The 18,659-nt window shown below is 37.1% G+C and overlaps 2 protein-coding genes across 2 annotated transcripts; one reads left to right on the forward strand and one right to left on the reverse strand.

Annotated features, from left to right (window-relative positions):
- Nucleotides 1-1,078: 1,078 nt before the first annotated feature.
- LOC146923347 (uncharacterized) lies at nt 1,079-14,961 on the forward strand. Its single transcript, XM_085711691.1, has 5 exons — nt 1,079-1,307; nt 12,258-12,742; nt 12,819-13,685; nt 14,450-14,547; nt 14,694-14,961. The coding sequence occupies exons 1-5, from the start codon at nt 1,079-1,081 to the stop codon at nt 14,959-14,961; spliced, it is 1,947 nt and encodes a 648-aa protein (XP_085567817.1).
- Nucleotides 14,962-15,130: 169 nt separating this feature from the next.
- On the reverse strand, nt 15,131-17,631 carry LOC146923348 (uncharacterized). Its single transcript, XM_085710884.1, has one exon. It carries the CDS (start codon nt 17,529-17,531, stop codon nt 15,288-15,290), a length of 2,244 nt encoding a protein of 747 aa, XP_085567010.1. The 5' UTR covers nt 17,532-17,631; the 3' UTR covers nt 15,131-15,287.
- Between the last annotated feature and the right edge of the window lie 1,028 nt (nt 17,632-18,659).

The raw sequence follows: 18,659 nt of genomic DNA on the forward strand, positions 1-18,659 counted from the left end.
GTGAGATGCCTCCATGTTTACGTTGGATTTTCGTAAACAACCGCTGGTTTACAAATGGTAACTTGCAAGATCAACCAGTAAATCTTAGGACATATTGTGTTTGTTCTTGTTGTTAGAAATTCTGTGTTTTTGGTATCGAAAATATAAGAAATACGATAAAAACAATCGAATTCAATCCACTTGAACTCAATCGAACTTAATAAAGTAAAGTGCAAGAACACTTAAAGAAAAAAGGGTAAATTGTATTGATTAAATGAAAGTTGGTACACAGATTCATACATTGCAACTTGTGACTCGTTTCTCGCTTCCATACGGATACTTTGAGTGTAAGTTTGTATGATGGAATTGTGACCTGTTTTTCCTATGAAAAACTCCTATTTATACTAAGTCTAGAAATAACTACACTTCTTTGAAATTCAAACTACAACTGCCACAAGTCGACAGTTTTACTTATTTGAAAACAAACTTAAAATACAAACTGACTTAAAGAATAACTGTTGATAACCACCTTCGAAAATTGCTCTATCGAAGTCTTCTACCATCTTCGAACCTATATTTGCTTTCAATACAACATTCTGTTCGAATCTTCTTTAAATCTAGGTCAACTATACTTTGACCACATTTATTACAGCTAGTAAAATATATTGGCTAACAAATTGCCCCCCAGAAACGCCATTTTCGATTTCATCGAAGAAGAAAAAGACGTTTTTGAAATAATAACTAACATTCTCCATCGAAATGAATGATGTCAGTATTTAATTCAAAACTAATTCAAATTTCCTTTAAATACTGACCCCACAATCTTAGTTAGTGGGCCACGTTCTCTAACATTGGAAAAGATACCATTTTTAATGGTAAAACTGTCAAAATAAGATCTTGACATGTGTCATGATCAAAGGTCCATATAGAAACAAACTCACCTTTACTCTTCTCACTTTTCACCATTTCATTTTCACTTTCACTGTTCCTCTTCTCCGCCAAAATTCTCTCAAAGAAAAAGCTTTGAATTTTCTGCAACTCCTATCTTTAAACACGAAATCTTCACTATTCATCAACTTCTCACAAAAACATTTAAACAATGACAAACGCAGCAGGAACTTCTCATGTGAATCGCGAAGAACCCATTGATTTCACTGAAGAAATCGCCAGTGCTGCTCCTGCTTTTGTGAACGAACCAGAGATCAATGAAGCTGAAAAAGCTATCTGGAAAACCCAGGTAATCATCCCTTGTACTGATACTCCACATGCATTCTTAGGCCCCATTTCTCTAGAACCTGAAACTCTAGAGATTAACTCTCTTTTTCCATGTATTGAAACTCAACCTCCTTTAATTTTCACAAAAGGTCCTTTTGACCTAAGTTTTGTAAAATCCAAAATTAGGACTGAACCAAAACTTTCCCCAGAATACATTGCTTGGTTAGACAAAGTTCAAAAACAAAAGGGACAATTCTGGAAGGAGAAAGGGATTTTTGATCTCATCCAAATATCTCGATATGGTCCAAAATACCATAATGAATTGATATTTGCTGCTTTACATTTTTGGAACCCATCGAACAACAGCCTTCACTTGAAATGTGGAATGCTCACTCCTACCCTTTTAGATGTGGCTGGCCTTACTAGCTTAAAACCAACTGGATACACCTTTAATCCAGATGTTACCACCTCTCAATACTCAGTAGATTTCGATAGCCCTGCCTATGGTTTGTTTATAGCTAACAACCATGATACCAAATGTGCTGAAGTATCTGCAGATGAACATGTAGCTTTCTTGACCTACTGGTTATCTATGCATGTTTTTTGCTCAAGATCAGTACAAGTCCCTAAGAAATTCATGTGTCTAGCTAATCAGTTACATGAAGGAACAGATATCTGTTTAAGCAAACTGATTCTAGGTTCTTTGTATGAAACCCTTAACCATACAACTAATAATCTTAGAGATTATCCCCGAACTGGTGGGAATTTAGTTGTATCAGGACCCATATGGTTGTAACAACTATGGCTTTTAGCCATTTTTGGATCAAAACTTGCTTCGATCCTACCTTCCTCTTACACATCAGCATACTCAGAAAGGACCACTGAAGGTATAGGCTTAGCTATGTTTCAACCTGATGGGAACAAGTCTTCACAACAACTTTTTGAGAATGCTTACAAAACCTTGCTTGATTGTCCCATTTTCACCCCTATAATGGCACCATTTACCACTAGGAAATATGGACCTAACTGGTTCAAAGAGGATTTTCCCACTACTTCGAAAACAGCCAACAAAACAGAAATCAATGCTATATGGTAGCCCTTATGGAGTATATGGTTATCAACCTAACCATGTAGCTAGACAGTTTGGTATGGTTCAATCGAAACCCAGCTCTTTGTTCAAAAGTATAAGTGAATGGAAAATTCCTCAGATCGAACCTGTGTGGAAATCCATAATTCAAGCCAAGAGAACAACTGTGTTCGAGCCTACATATTTCTCAACATCATTTGCATGCTCTGAAACATTCTTTCGATGGTGGCGAAATTATTACACACGCCAATCCAATCGAGGGAATCCTGATGAATTGCTGCCTCAACTGACCAGTACTTTTCACACTTTGCAGAACAAAGACAAGAAGACTAAAGGTACGCACATTAAAGAAATTCAGTAATTTCAAAGATATTATCAAACAACATATAACTCTTTACATCCAAGGAGGACAGTATATTATGCTGCTCAGACCTTGAGAGACAAAATTCGAGAAAAAATTCCAGAAACAATTTTTCCCCCTGGAACACCCAATAAATATCTTTATGTTTTAGAAAAGAAAATGAAACTAGCAAAATTTCCATCTTGTAATTTTGCTTTGGCCTTTAGGCCACCATACCCAAAATGGTTACTTTATAATTTCGAAATCCCACAGGATAATTTAGTAACCTATGCTAAATGCAATTTATATCAATATAGTGGTGTACTTGGTTATGAATTACCCCAAGTTCGAATCGAAACTCCCAGTATCATGGGTATGATTTTTTCTTTTACTAAAATATATTAATACTATTTTTAGAAAAAATAGTACTTATCTGTATAATCACTGATAGACGTTTGGCAAGTGCACCAAATACTATCGAAGTAGTAAAAATATCGATCCCACGAGGACTGTTTTTAACTTCAATAATTCAATTTCGTTATATAATTAGGATGTATAAAATTTATTTTGTTTTGCCACTAGGCAGTAGATTTGGTTTGATTTTAATTAAATCAAGAAACAAAAAATAAAGATTTGTTAAGAAAATATGAGAGAAAGATGAGATCAGATCCGTCGAATCCTCTAAGTTCCCCTAATTGGTCTACTGCACCTATTTGTTATGAATCCTCTTCTAATTTACGATGATTAACAAAATAGTCCTAATCAATCCCTTGAGTTAGGACCCTTTTCTTAAACTACAGCCCCTAATTCCTTAGGTGGTCTAATAATCCTTGAAGGTTTTATCGAACGTTAACCTATTATCACTAACAAACGATTATCTATTCCTAGACTAACCCTGTTTATTAGAACAATTCAATTAGGTCTAAGTCGAAAGCCATGGTCAGTGGTCATTCGTTCTCACAAAATCAAGTTATATGTGATCAAGATATAAAAAGCATTAAGAACAATTGAATTGAATAAACTAGAATTGAATTCATAAACAAAATAGAGTTTCACAGCAACATGTGTCAATTAGGGTTACAAAGATTCATCTCGGATCTAATCTCTAAGAGATTTAGCTACTCATAATCGAGTTTACAAATAGCATAATCAATGAAATAATTAAAACATACATGAATTGGTAAAAGGATGAAGAAATCGCCCTTCTAGCCGTCTCCGATGCCTCAAAATCGCACTTTGCTCTCCAAAATCGTAACCCCTGTTCTTCAGGATTAGTGCAGTATTTATAGAAGTCATGGGCCTGACCCATCAAAATCGCGCCGCGCCTTGTTAATTGGCGTGCCGCGATTTCCCTCAAACAGGGAGGATGTAATTTTGCTTCAAAAATCGCAGCGCGGCTTGAAATTGGCGTGGCGCGATTTCCTTCGAACAGACTTCAATATTTAAGCTTTTTGCACTCCAGAACAGTATAAATTGCATGAGAACTCTATCAAAATGTCACAATAAGTCCTAAAAATTACGTAATGACAGCATGTCATCACAACCCCAAACTTAAACCATTCCTTGTCCTCAAGGAATTTGCTTGCAACAGTGACAAATGACAGTAAAATAACAGTTACCTGACAAAACGATAGTACCCAAAAGTTCATTCTCCTTCTAGCTAAAGATGAGCTAGTTTGACTTGTTCGCATCCACCAATTCACAACTCCTCGCATCAAATTGAAACAGGGTTCTACCAGTCGACATGCAGGTCTACATATTACCATACGCTTGAAAAGTTTCTAAATATCAATCAAAGTCAATATCATTACACACTTTTGAGGTCTTTAGGGTTATAACGGGGCTTAGGTGAAAGGTGGGATATATTTGGATAAGTAGGCTACACAAAATTTGAGTTAGGCATTCCTACGGAAGTTAAAGCACAAAGTTCAATCCAACACATTCATTCACCTAATAGAACAACAATTGCAAAGGTACTAGAGAATATTTATAACATTTAGGGACAATCGAGTTTGGAGTTACTCGGATTTTCAATGTTTTGTCCCTTTTTCATCATTCAATTTCCTTTTTTTTTTTGATACACCATTTTTGTGTATATTTTGCATGACAATTTCATAATTCTTTTCATTTTTGTTCTCTTATTCTCTAGTACCCCCACCCCAAACTTAGTTGGTTGCAAATTCCAATAGCAACCCCAAACTTAATCTTTAGCAACATTCTACAATGCCTTAACTCAGAAAATACATTAAGGGACAAGTCCTAAAAGTCTCTAGGCTTGTAATGTAGTTTGTCACCGAACAAAAAGTTCTAATCCTACCGGCTCACAATTGGTTAAGAAAGGATAAATTCAACAAATTAAAACAGGGTAGGCTTCAAAAAGGCTCACAGGACCAAGCACTTTTGCCTCAGTGTGTAATTGACAAAGACCAATCAATAATAGAGAAACAATGCAAGTTCTAGAAATGTAGTTGCATGGAAAACTAATCTAAATATAAGTAAATTGAAAAACAAATTTGGCAATGAACCTTATGGCTGAGATTTCTGGGAGTATGTGACTACCTAGCAACGCCGTACACTTCGCCTTTGAATCAAGTCACCCCTCCTTTAGAACTTTTGGAATACCGTTTCATCAAACAACTGTTACTAAACTGGAATAGGTCACATGAAACAAAACAAATTCATTAATAATAAACAAGTGCAGGAGCAATTACAATAGGGAAATAAGTTCAATGGACTTTGACGTTAAAAAGAAAATAAAAACTGAAAGTATTGAAGAACAAAGTAAATCTAGTGGGTTGCCTCCCACCCAGCGCTTCTTTATTGTCACTAGCTTGACTGCTAAGGATCTTCAGAGGTCCTTCAGAATGAGTGCCACCCTTCCTTTAGGTAGGTCGCCACCTAGGTATGGTTTAACTCTTTGTCCATTTACTTTGAAACTTCGATCTCCTTCAGGTGTCACTAGTTCCACAGCTCCATATGGTGACACACTTTTGACCAAGAATGGTCCAGACCATTTTGACTTGAGCTTCCCAGGAAACAGCTTCAACCTGGAATTATACAACAAAACTAGTTGTCCACAGTTAATATCCCTAGGCACTAAGTTTTTGTCATGATACCTTTTTGTCCTGGCTTTATAGATGAGTGCATTTTCATACGCTCTAAGCCTCATCTCCTCAAGTTCATTAAGTTTCAAAATTCTTTTCTTACCAGCGGCTACTTGATCAAAATTTAAGGCCTTAATGGCCCAATAAGCTTTATGTTCTAGCTCGACTGGAAGATGACATGCCTTCCCATATACTAACTGATAGGGTGAGAACCCAAGATGGGTCTTAAAGGCTGTCCTATATGCCCACAGTGCGTCATCTAACCTCCTAGACCAATCTTTCCTATTTGACGCAACTGTCTTCTCCAGAATCTGTTTCAGCTGTCGGTTTGAAACCTCTGCTTGACCACTAGTTTGTGGGTGATAGGGAGTTGCAACTTTGTGCTTAATGTTATACTTTTTGAGCACATTTTCAAGAAAATTATTGCAAAAATGCTTCCCCCCATCACTGATCAATACTCTAGGGGTTCCAAACCTAGTGAAAATATTCTTTTGAAGGAAGTTGATAACCGTTTTAGCATCATTAGCAACACATGGTATCGCTTCAACCCACTTTGTGACATAATCAACACAGACTAGAATATGGAGATAAGAGTAAGAGGAAGGGAATGGTCCCATAAAATCAATACCCCAACAATCAAATGGTTCAACTTCAATGATTCCTTTTAGGGGCATTTCATTCCTCTTTGATATGTTACCTGTCCTTTGGCATCTGTCACATCTTGTGACAAAGTCGTGGCAATCTTTGAAAAGGGTGGGCCACCAGAATCCACTTTGCAAAATTTTTGCAGCTGTTCTTTCTCCACTGTGGTGGCCTCCATAAGCTGAGCTATGGCAGTGCCACATGATACTATGTGCTTCCTCACCTGCAACACAACGTCTAATCAAACCGTCAGTACCTACCTTAAACAGATAAGGGTCATCCCACAAGTAGTGGTTCGCATCTTTGAAGAACTTTTTCCTCTGAGGATAGGTCATATCATCAGGAACTATGTTACCGGCCTTAAAGTTTGCCATATCAGCAAACCAAGGTCTTTCTCCAATAGCAAACAGCTGTTCATCAGGGAACTCGGCCTTGATGGCCTTCTCCTTCTTTGTTACCTCATCATTTTCCAGCCTTGAGAGGTGGTCAGCTACCACGTTCTCGACTCCCTTCTTGTCACGAATTTCAAGATCAAATTCTTGCAATAATAGGATCCACCTCAACAGTCGAGGCTTTGAATCCCCTTTAGTTAAGAGATATTTGAGAGCTGCATGATCTGTAAAAACAATGACTTTGGAGCCTATTAGATAAGAACGAAATTTTTCCAATGCGAAGATTACAGCAAGCAATTCCTTTTCAGTTGTGGAATAGTTAACTTGATTTTCATTTAAAACCTTGCTTGCATAGTAAATTGCATGGAAAAATTTGTTCTTGCGTTGGCCTAGGACTGCACCAACAGCATAATCACTTGCATCACACATAAGTTCAAAGGGTAAATCCCAATCGGGTGCAATGATTATTGGTGCAGTCACCAACTTGTTTTTAATCAAAGAAAAAGCATTTAGACATTCAAAATCAAAATTAAACTCGTTTTCTTTGACCAAGAGGTTACAGAGGGGTTTGGAAATTTTAGAAAAGTCTTTTATGAACCGCCGATAGAAACCGGCATGCCCCAGGAAACTCCTCACTCCTTTAACATTGATTGGTGGAGGAAGTTTCTCTATAACCTCTATCTTAGCTTGGTCCACCTCAATGCCTTTAGCACTTATTTTATGCCCCAAAACTATACCTTCAGTTACCATAAAATGACATTTTTCCCAATTCAAAACAAGGTTAGTTTCAGTGCATCTTTTAAGTACAGCATTTAAATGGAACAAGCATTGATCAAAAGACTTACCAAAAACAGAAAAGTCGTCCATAAATACCTCAATGTTCTTCTCTATCATATCAGAGAAGATGGAAAGCATGCACCTTTGAAAGGTTGCTGGCGCATTACACAGCCCAAAGGGCATCCTTCGATAAGCAAACACACCGAATGGACAAGTGAAGGCAGTCTTTTCTTGATCTTCCGGAGCCACTGCAATTTGATTATACCCTGAATACCCATCCAAGAAGCAATAAAAGGCTTGGCCAGCCAATCTCTCAATCATTTGATCCATGAATGGTAATGGAAAGTGGTCTTTCCTTGTTGCGGTATTCAACCTCCGGTAGTCTATACACATTCTCCAACCAGTGACGGTGCGGGTAGGTATCAATTCATTTTTTTCATTTGCTACCACCGTCATTCCTCCTTTCTTGGGTACCACATGAACTGGACTTACCCATGAGCTATCTGAGATAGGGTAGATCATACCTGCATCTAGTAACTTCAGCACCTCTTTCTTTACCACTTCCTTCATTGTTGGGTTAAGTCTCCTTTGAGGTTGAACCACCGGTTTGTATTCAGCCTCCATGTGTATTTTATGCATGCAATAAGCTGGACTAATACCCTTTAAATCAGAAATGTTCCACCCCAAAGCTCCTTGATTGTCTCTTAACACCCTCATTAATTTTTCTTCTTCCAAAGGTGTCAAGGTATTGCTGATGATTACTGGTTTAGAGGCATCCTTAGTGAGAAAAACATATTTCAAGTGAGAAGGGAGTTCTTTTAATTCTGGATTTTTCTCTCCTTCTCCACTCAAAATAGGAGCATCTATAGAGTGCTTACCCATTAATTCTTCTATTTTTACCGGACCCAACTCTTGCTTGCTTGCTGCTAGTTGCTTCACACAATCACTTACTTCAAGATCTTCATCATCTTCACCTTTTGCTATAGAATTCACAATTGCACGTTCAAGAGGGTGTGTTGGTTGATGTTCACAAGAGTCATCTTTAACTATTTCTTCAACAATGTCAATCCGGTAACACTTTGGATTTTCATCTTTGTGCTTCATGGCCTCAAATATATTAAACACTACTTGCTCCTTATGGAATCTCAACATTAGCTCTCCTTTCTCAATATCAATCAAAGCACGGCCAGTTGCAAGGAATGGTCTTCCTAGAATGAGTGGCATATCTTCATCTTCAGTCATATCTAAGATCACAAAATCTGCTGGAAATACCAAGTCATTAACCTTGACTAGCACATCTTCAAGTATACCGAAAGGATAAGAGATTGACCGATCAGCTAAAGTAATGGTCATTCTTGTTGGTTTTGGTTCCCCACACTTAAGTTTCTTCATCATTGAAAGAGGCATCAGATTTATACTTGCTCCCAAGTCACATAAAGCTCTTCCAATGTCTACCGGTCCAATTGAACAAGGGATAGTAAAAGCACCAGGATCCTTCAGCTTAGGTGGCAGCTTCTTTTGAAGAATAGCACTACAATTCTCAGAAAGGGCAATATTCTCATCATCCTTAGGCTTCCTTCGTTTAGTTAACAAGTCTTTCATGAACTTAGCATACAACGGCATTTGATCAAGAGCTTCACCGAAAGGAATATTCACCTGAAGTTGTGAGAAAAGTTGCATGAACTTCTTGAATTGGCCTTCATCCTTTTCTTTCTTCTTCGAAAGGTGAGGGTATGGAAGCTTCACATATGATGGAATAACATGTGGTTTGTCTCCATCTTTCAAGATTTGACTCTTCGACTTCCTCAAGATTGAATCTTCATCAATTAATTTCTCACTTTTTTCTCCCTCTATTTTTTTCTTCCTTTCGTTTTCAACTACACCCTCATGATCATTTTCTTTTTCAACTACACCCTCATCATTTTTTTCAACTACATCATTCTCCTCCACCTCAACTACTTCATCAACCTTCTTTGGAGCTTTTGGAACTAAAGGTGTCAAAACCTTTTTGCTCCTCAATTCAATAGCATTACAAGACTCATTCTTAGGGTTATCTTTAGTGTTACCTGAGAATCCGCCTTTGTTTTGTTCAGCCAACTGCTTAGCTAATTGCCCCAGTTGAGTTTCAAGCATCTTCCTAGAAGCTTCATTGTTCTTTCTTTCAGCTTCTTGACTCTTCTTCATCTCTTCAAAGTTGCCTTGAGTCATCTTCATGAAGTTCATCATAGTTTCCTCAAGAGCTGATGGCTTCCTTTGCTGTTGTTGAGGAGGAGTGAGCATCTGAGAGTTCAAAGCATTGTTATTTGAGTAGCTTAGATTGGGATGCTTGTTGATGCCTGAATTGTAGTATTGATTCTGCCTTTGATATCCTCCCATGAAGTTAGCTTCTTCACTTGATCCTTCCGGAACACATTCACCGTTGGGATGTTCTTCACCACATAAGTCACATTTGATTGCAGCCACTTGTTGTTGCTTATGAGCCAAAGTGAAGCCTTGAAACTCCTTAGTTAGAGCTTCGATTTGTTTGTTCATAGCTGCTTGGTTAGCAAGGATAGCAGTTTGTTCACTCACCCCAAACACTCCTCTTTCTTTCTTTTTAGCTTGATCACGATACTCATTTCCAGCCATGTTTTCAATTAGAGCTTGAACTTCATGATCAGTTTTACTTTTGAGACTACCTCCCGCGGAAGCATCTAAGAACATTCTAGTGTTTGGTGTTACCCCCTCGGTGAAGATTTGGAGGTATTGTTTCTCAGTGAACTCATGATTAGGGCACCTCTTAAGAAGCAAATTGAATCGCTCCCAAGCATCATACAATGATTCGCCTTCTCCTTGCTTAAAGTTAGAGATCTCCATCTTCTTTTCCCAATATTTAGACATAGGGAAATATTTCTCCAAGAACTTCAGCTCTAACTCTTCCCATGTTTGGACAGTCCCGTTTGGAATTGTTAGCAACCAATCTTTTGCTCTTCCCGTCAAGGTGAAAGGAAACAGCCTTAGCTTCTTTTGTGCTTCAGTTACGGTTGCTGGTTGCACACAAAACTCGCAGGTTTCAGCAAAGCGGCTCAAATGTTCATGAGGACTCATAGCTTCAGTCCCATCGAATTGCTTGTCCCTCAAACCGTTGAGGACAGTTGTCTTGATGTCGAACGCTACGGGGTTAGCTGGTTGAAAAGTGTGGGTCAGTTGACCGCGATGAGTGGCTAACCCGTAGTCTCCAAGCTTAGGTCTTGGTGGTACAACTCCTTCTCCTTCCATAGTTGCAGATTTAGGAGAAGAGATTGTTTCAGATTCACTTGAGAGTTGCTCCGGTACTTGTTCTCGAACACCCGGTGGAACGGACTGAGCTAACCTTTGCGATCGGACAGCTTTCCGAAGTGCTCTAGCAGTCCTTTCAATTTCCGGATCGTACTCTAAGTCGTCAGAGCTCTGTTTACCTCGCATAAACAGCAAAATACCTTAGTAGCACTGCACAACGCAAAGTAATCAAGTGAATATGAAAACAGAAAAATAAAAATTAAAAACAGAAAATTAAATTGCAAAAACCCTAAATTATAACGTAATTGCCTTGTTGAAATAATTCAACAGTCCCCGGCAACGGCGCCAAAAACTTGATAGACGTTTGGCAAGTGCACCAAATACTATCGAAGTAGTAAAAATATCGATCCCACGAGGACTGTTTTTAACTTCAATAATTCAATTTCGTTATATAATTAGGATGTATAAAATTTATTTTGTTTTGCCACTAGGCAGTAGATTTGGTTTGATTTTAATTAAATCAAGAAACAAAAAATAAAGATTTGTTAAGAAAATATGAGAGAAAGATGAGATCAGATCCGTCGAATCCTCTAAGTTCCCCTAATTGGTCTACTGCACCTATTTGTTATGAATCCTCTTCTAATTTACGATGATTAACAAAATAGTCCTAATCAATCCCTTGAGTTAGGACCCTTTTCTTAAACTACAGCCCCTAATTCCTTAGGTGGTCTAATAATCCTTGAAGGTTTTATCGAACGTTAACCTATTATCACTAACAAACGATTATCTATTCCTAGACTAACCCTGTTTATTAGAACAATTCAATTAGGTCTAAGTCGAAAGCCATGGTCAGTGGTCATTCGTTCTCACAAAATCAAGTTATATGTGATCAAGATATAAAAAGCATTAAGAACAATTGAATTGAATAAACTAGAATTGAATTCATAAACAAAATAGAGTTTCACAGCAACATGTGTCAATTAGGGTTACAAAGATTCATCTCGGATCTAATCTCTAAGAGATTTAGCTACTCATAATCGAGTTTACAAATAGCATAATCAATGAAATAATTAAAACATACATGAATTGGTAAAAGGATGAAGAAATCGCCCTTCTAGCCGTCTCCGATGTCTCAAAATCGCACTTTACTCTCCAAAATCGTAACCCCTGTTCTTCAGGATTAGTGCAGTATTTATAGAAGTCATGGGCCTGACCCATCAAAATCGCGCCGCGCCTTGTTAATTGGCGTGCCGCGATTTCCCTCAAACAGGGAGGATGTAATTTTGCTTCAAAAATCGCAGCGCGGCTTGAAATTGGCGTGGCGCGATTTCCTTCGAACAGACTTCAATATTTAAGCTTTTTGCACTCCAGAACAGTATAAATTGCATGAGAACTCTATCAAAATGTCACAATAAGTCCTAAAAATTACGTAATGACAGCATGTCATCAATCACATATTTCAGCTTTGCCTTTAACTCCAGGAGAAACAAAGCTCGATGATGCCAGCACCCAGAACACTTCAAAAAGCAAGTCTGACAAGAAGAAAAAGAAAGTTTCCCAAACTAAAGAAGTTGAATCGAAGAAATCTGAGGCTGCATCGAAGAAACCTCCTAAATCAAAGGAACCCAAAGTGAAAACAACTTCATCAAAAGGACCTTCTAGATCGAAGAGCAAGAAAGAACAAGCAACTGTTGATCTCTCTGATGATGATGGCGAGGTGGAGATAACTAAAGAACAGATCGAAGCTTCCAAAGTAACACTTCCCAAAGTCAATACTGAAGGAAGAAGGAAAAGAAAACAAGAACAAATATCACTTGTCCAAGAAAAGGAAGTCGAAGTGGAAGCTTCTGAAGGTTCTCCCACCATCTCACCATCTAAACCATTCAAACGTCTTCGAAAGGATTCTCACTCTAGTGCTCATTCACATGTTGGTGATAATGGTTCGAAGGTATTTTATCAAAACCATATTTTATACGAAATATTTCTAAGTGTCTTGTTTTAAGCATTTATCTTATTCTTTTTAGGGTATCGAACAAGAACAAGCTAATCCATCACAACATGGGCAAGTTCTTCCTTCTTCGAAGACCACTTCACCAATTGCTGAAGACAAAGAAGATGAGCATGATGATGCTAGCAGTCCAGAAGGTCTTAAAGTGAATCTTCCTCAACAACAACAAACAGAAACACCCACTGATGACTTGGTAAATGATGAATCACTCAACAATGACCAATCTCATTCTGCCCCCACCCTTGGAGATAATGTATCAAACTTTGCTACTAAAGATACAGAAATAACTACTCGACAAGATGCTCCTGGTGATGCAGAGATGATTGCTCAACAAGATACTCCTATGATCGATCTGGAAGAAATCGATCGATTGGCCAAAGATGATCCTTTCAACGCTTTTGCCTTGATAGCTAAGAGTAATACTCTTTTCTCAACTAGCACTGGCCAAACTTCTGATTCATCCAAGGGAAATCCCTCTGAGACTTCAAAGAACAACCTGCTAGCAGAATTTCAAAAGAGGATCATCGAAGCCAATTTGCTAGAGTTGATTGAAAAGGATGCTGGAGCTCTTGCTGAAATCAGGAGTTTATTTGAAAAGCTTGGTGCTCTCCCAACTGGTTGGAAATTTCGAAACCTGTTTAACTATCTTGAACCAATGTTGGAGAGTGCTAATCAAAACTTCCAGAAGAGGAAAACTGATCAAGCTCAAATGGAAGAGAAGAAAGTGTATCATGATCAAATTGTGATCGAACTGTCATCCTTCCAAGAGAAATTTAAAACTCTTCAGCAAGAAAGAAACAATGCAAAGCAGCAAGTGGTTGACATCGATGCCAAGATTAAAGAGTTGGAAGCTCAGAAAGCTAGAATTTTGGCTAAGGATGAAGCCAGAAATCAAGAAGCCAATGAAGCTGTTAACAAATTCAAGCTCTCCAAGGAACTAGAGTCTACCATTGCTCAACTTGCAAGTGACAACCATGCTCTCGATACTCAACTGGCTGAATACAAGAGCCAAATCGAGAAACTCATCTCATCATTTGAGATTTAGTTCCGTTTCTATTTTATTCTCTAAGACTTTTATTTTATTTCAGCCTTATCGAATATCTTGGTCTGTAATGTCTTTATAACAATCTGTGAACCATTTTCTGTTTCGAATGACAATTTCTTTTCAATCATCGAAATTCCTTTCTTATTCTCTTATATCGAATTCAAATTTTATTTAAATCCAAATAAGATTGGAACAATTTCCAAGACATTTTAATGATGAGGAAACAAAAAAGTAACTTTTTTGTTTAACCCAACAAGTTAAACTTGTCTAGGAAGTTGAAAAGAAATAAAACAAATAAATGACCTTTTAACACAGATTAATCCTTTTAAAAAAAAACCTTTAAAACTTCCCTCAGGTTACAAAGTTAAGTAACCATTGGCCATCGGAATAACTGTTCCCACGTGTCATCATCTTCAAAGCAAGAAGAACCGTCTGATTGAACCACTTCTTTCAACTTCCCCCCACTATAAATATGATTTTCCTTTTATAAAAATCACTCTTTTCTTTGTTTCGTCTTCGTCTGAAAAACCCTTCTTACTCAAAGCTTTTTCTTTCTTAAATCATCATGACCACCATTGATGATCTGAGTGATGATCTTTTAGTCAAGATTGCTGCAAAGATTGCTGCTCAAAGCAGGAAAGATCTTTTCGCCTTTCGCCATACCAGTAGCAGGCATTGGCGTGTCAGTGAGGATTCTGAAGTTTCTAGGGCTTTTGGAAATGATGTCCTCTACTTCCTCTACGACCCCAATGAATGGTACAACAATGCTATGGTGGCTCATTCTAAGTTTGCTTTTAAACTTAGACTCTGGAATCATGGCAACGCCATGTTCTGTATTCTTTGAAGCACTCAACACTTGTTGGATGCTAATCCAAACATTGAAGAAATGAAACGCCTCCTCACTGTTGCTATCAACGCCACTGGCTCTCTGAGTGTAAGGTACTACTGTCTTCTCATCAATGCGCTCTCCATGCCTATGCCAGAAAACATCCTCGAAGACTTCGAAGATCTTGCATGGACACATCGATTGGCAGAATTTCGAAGCGACATTTTGGGGGGGACTTCAACTTATCGATTTCGCTGTCCTTGGTGGAATAGGCCCATGCCTATTTAGCTTACTAGGCGTCGTTTTTGCAACAACTACCACAACTGTGCAGGAGATGGGAGAATTGGAGGCTGGTATGCACTTCTACCTGGGCCAGATCATGAATACTACTTGGTCAATGCTTGCTTCAGGTGTCGTCTCGATACGGAAATTCGCTGGTTTCTCGATCGTTTTGGGATTGTAACTGAATGGTGAAAACCATCTTTAAATGCTTTTTAGTCTTTAAGTACTTTATGTTTTCTTTTGTAATGGTTTTTCCATTTTAAGCATTTCGATGTAACCTGCCCATCAGTTGGCATTTTTAAATTAATGCCAAGTTTTTATTTCGAATCAAATTACTCTTGTGTAATTTTAATTTCTTGTAACATCGGTTTATATTTTTTCAAATATTTACCGTTTATGCGTAGAATTCTATGATCTTCTTGTAGTTCTTCGATCTCATACGCATTATTCGAAAAAACTCTTAGAATTTTCCATGGTCCTTCCCAACTAGGAGACCATTTTCCTAAACATCGATCCTTTTTATCCATAGGCAAGATAACTTTCCAAACTAAGTCCCCTTGCAAGAATAATTTCGATTTAACTCTTTTGTTATAGGCTTTTGCTATTCTTTCTTTTTGCTTTGTAAGCACTTCTAAAGTCATTAATCTTTCTTCATCAATATCTACTAATTCATCCAACATCATATCCAAATATTGATTTGTTGGAATTTCGATTTGTCTTTGAATTCGAGTAGATTGAAGTAAGATTTCTGTTGGCAATACAGCATCATGGCCAAATGTTAATCGAAAAGGAGTAGTATTTATAGATTCTTTAGGAGAAGTTCGAACTGCCCATAAAGCTTCATAAAGAAACTCATGCCATTCTTTGGGTTTTTTCTTTTGGCTAGCTTTTCTTTTGATTATAGTAATCAAGTTTTTATTTGCTGCTTCTACTTGACCATTTGCCTGAGCATAATATGGTGTTGAAGTCAACAATTTATATCCTATTTCTTCAGCAAATTTTACCATCTTTCGACCAGTAAATACAGATCCTTGATCTGTAGTAATAGTTTCTGGTATGCCAAATCTATAAATAATAAATTTTTGAATGAAGTTTATAACTTCATCTTGAGTAACATCTTTTAGTGGAACAGCTTCTATCCATTTAGTGAAATAATCTATTCCAACCAAAATATATTTGTAGCCTTTGGATGACTTAGGTTTGATTTCCCCAATTACATCTAAAGCCCATCCTCTGAATGGCCAAGGTTTCACTATTGAATGTAATTCACTAGCTGGTACTTTTTGAATTCCAGCATGTTCTTGACATTCTTTACAACCTTTAGCAAAATTTATGCAATCTTTTAACATGGTTGGCCAATAAACACCTTGTCGAAACAAAAGCCATTTTATTTTATGGCCTGCTTGATGTGTACCACAAGCACCACTATGAGTATTCGATACAGCCAAATATGCTTCTGCTTCACTAAGGCATTTAAGTAAAACTCCTTCTGGAGTCTTTTTAAATAATTCATTGCCTATTATCACATAACTCAAGGCTCTATATTTGACTTTTCTACAAGTTGTGCCATCTGGATTTTCCAAAAAATTGACTATGGGTTTTCGCCAATCATTATCATCCAAATTGTTAATGACCAAAATTTCAGAAAATTTTGTACTCTGAAGGTATCCTTGAGATGCTTCCATGCCCCCAAGTTTTGGTCTTAACAATTTGTTAGGCACAATGTCTATCGAATTACGCTTTGTTTTAATTTCAATAACCTCTTGCTCTTGTTCCTTCGAAAGTTTGTATCCAGAAGCTAATTGAGCTAAATCATTAGCTTCTTGATTTTCTGCTCTAGGAACATGTTGAACTTCAATTTGAACAAAATGTTTAAGTAATGCATTAACTATAGTGTAATACATTATCAGAGTTTCTTTGAGGCATTTATATTCTTTTGTTATTTGCTTTATTACTAATTCAGAATCACCTCTAATAATTAAACATTTTGCCCCCAGTTCAAGCAAAATCTCTAAACCATTTATTAAGGCTTCATATTCTGCCTCATTATTCGAACAATATTGGCTAATTCGAAATTTATATTTGGTTACTTCATTTGTTGGTGAAACAATAACTATACCTATTCCAGAACCATTTTTATGACTAGACCCGTCGAAATATAATGTCCATGGAAATGTTTCGATGCCCCCAGTCACAGGTTCTTCAATGGAATGATCAGCAATAAAATCAGCCACTATTTGGCCTTTCACAGTTTTTAAAGATTGATAAGTTAAAGAATATTCTGTGAGTGCCAAAGCCCATTTACCAACTCTACTATGCAGAATAGGTTTAGATAACATGTGCTTAATAATATCGAAATGGGAATAAACATAAACATCAAAAGGCTTTATATAATGCTTAAGTTTCATACATGAGAAATACAAACAAAGACATAATTTTTCACTAGGATGATATCTTGTTTCAACATCACTTAAAACTCTACTAAGATAATAAATGGCTCTTTCTACACCATTTTCATCCTCTTGTGCTAACATACTCCCTATAGTACTTTCAGATGATGCTATATATAACTTCATCTTTTTGTCTTTCAACAAAGGTGAAAGAATAGGAGGATTAGATAAATATGACTTTATGTCTTCAAATGCCTTTTGGTGCTCAGGCTCCCATCTAAAAATTTCCTCTTTCTTTAATCGAAGTAATGACGAGAATGCTTGTGCTCTGCCACTTAGATTAGATATAAATCTTCTGAGGAAATTTATTTTGCCTAATAAAGACTGCAACTCTTTTTTGGTAGAGGGTGCTTTAGCCTCCATTATAGCTTTAGTCTTATTTTGATTGATTTCGATGCCCTTTTTATGGACAACAAATCCTAAAAAATCACCTGCACAAACACCAAACGCGCATTTTAATGGATTCATTTTTAATCCATATTGTCTCATCCTTTCGAATGATAAACGTAAATGTTCTAAGTGTTTGTCTTCAGAAGATGATTTCACAACAATATCATCAATGTAAATTTGCATAAAATCTTCAATAAAATCATGAAACATTGAATTCATTGCTCTTTGATATGTAGCACCAGCATTTTTAAGACCAAATGGCATTACTATCCACTCATAACATCCTAATGCCCCTGGGCATCGAAATGCTGTTTTAGAAACATCTTCTTCAGCAATAAATATTTGATTATAACCTGAATAACCATCAAGCATACTCAAATATTCGAAACCTGCTGCAGAATCTACCAACATTTCTGCTACTGGCATAGGATATTCATCTTTAGGAGTGGCGAGATTTAAATCTCTAAAATCAATACAAACTCTTATACTACCATTTTTCTTTTTAACAGGAACTACATTAGCTAACCATTCAACATACCTTGCAGTTCTGATGAAGCCACATTTGAGGAGTCTTTCGATCTCTTCTTTTATTTTTGGTAGAATCTCTGGTGCAAACCTTCTTGGAATTTGCTTCACTGGTTTCTTGTCTGTCCTGATTGGCAATTGCAACTCTACAACCTTTCTACTCAAACCAGGCATTTCATGATAATCCCAAGCAAAGCAATCCTTGTAATTTTTCAAAAGCGCCACAATTCGATCTTTGAAGCTCTTAGGAATCTTTGAACTTATGTATGTTGGTCTTTTTACAGAACCATCTCTTATATCCACTTCTTCAAGAGGATCTTGGGCCTTCATTTTTATTGT

The sequence above is a fragment of the Medicago sativa genome, chromosome 5 (genome assembly GCF_051527215.1).
Source record: "Medicago sativa cultivar Bolivia chromosome 5, Bolivia_mono, whole genome shotgun sequence".
Lineage (NCBI taxonomy): Eukaryota > Viridiplantae > Streptophyta > Magnoliopsida > Fabales > Fabaceae > Medicago > Medicago sativa.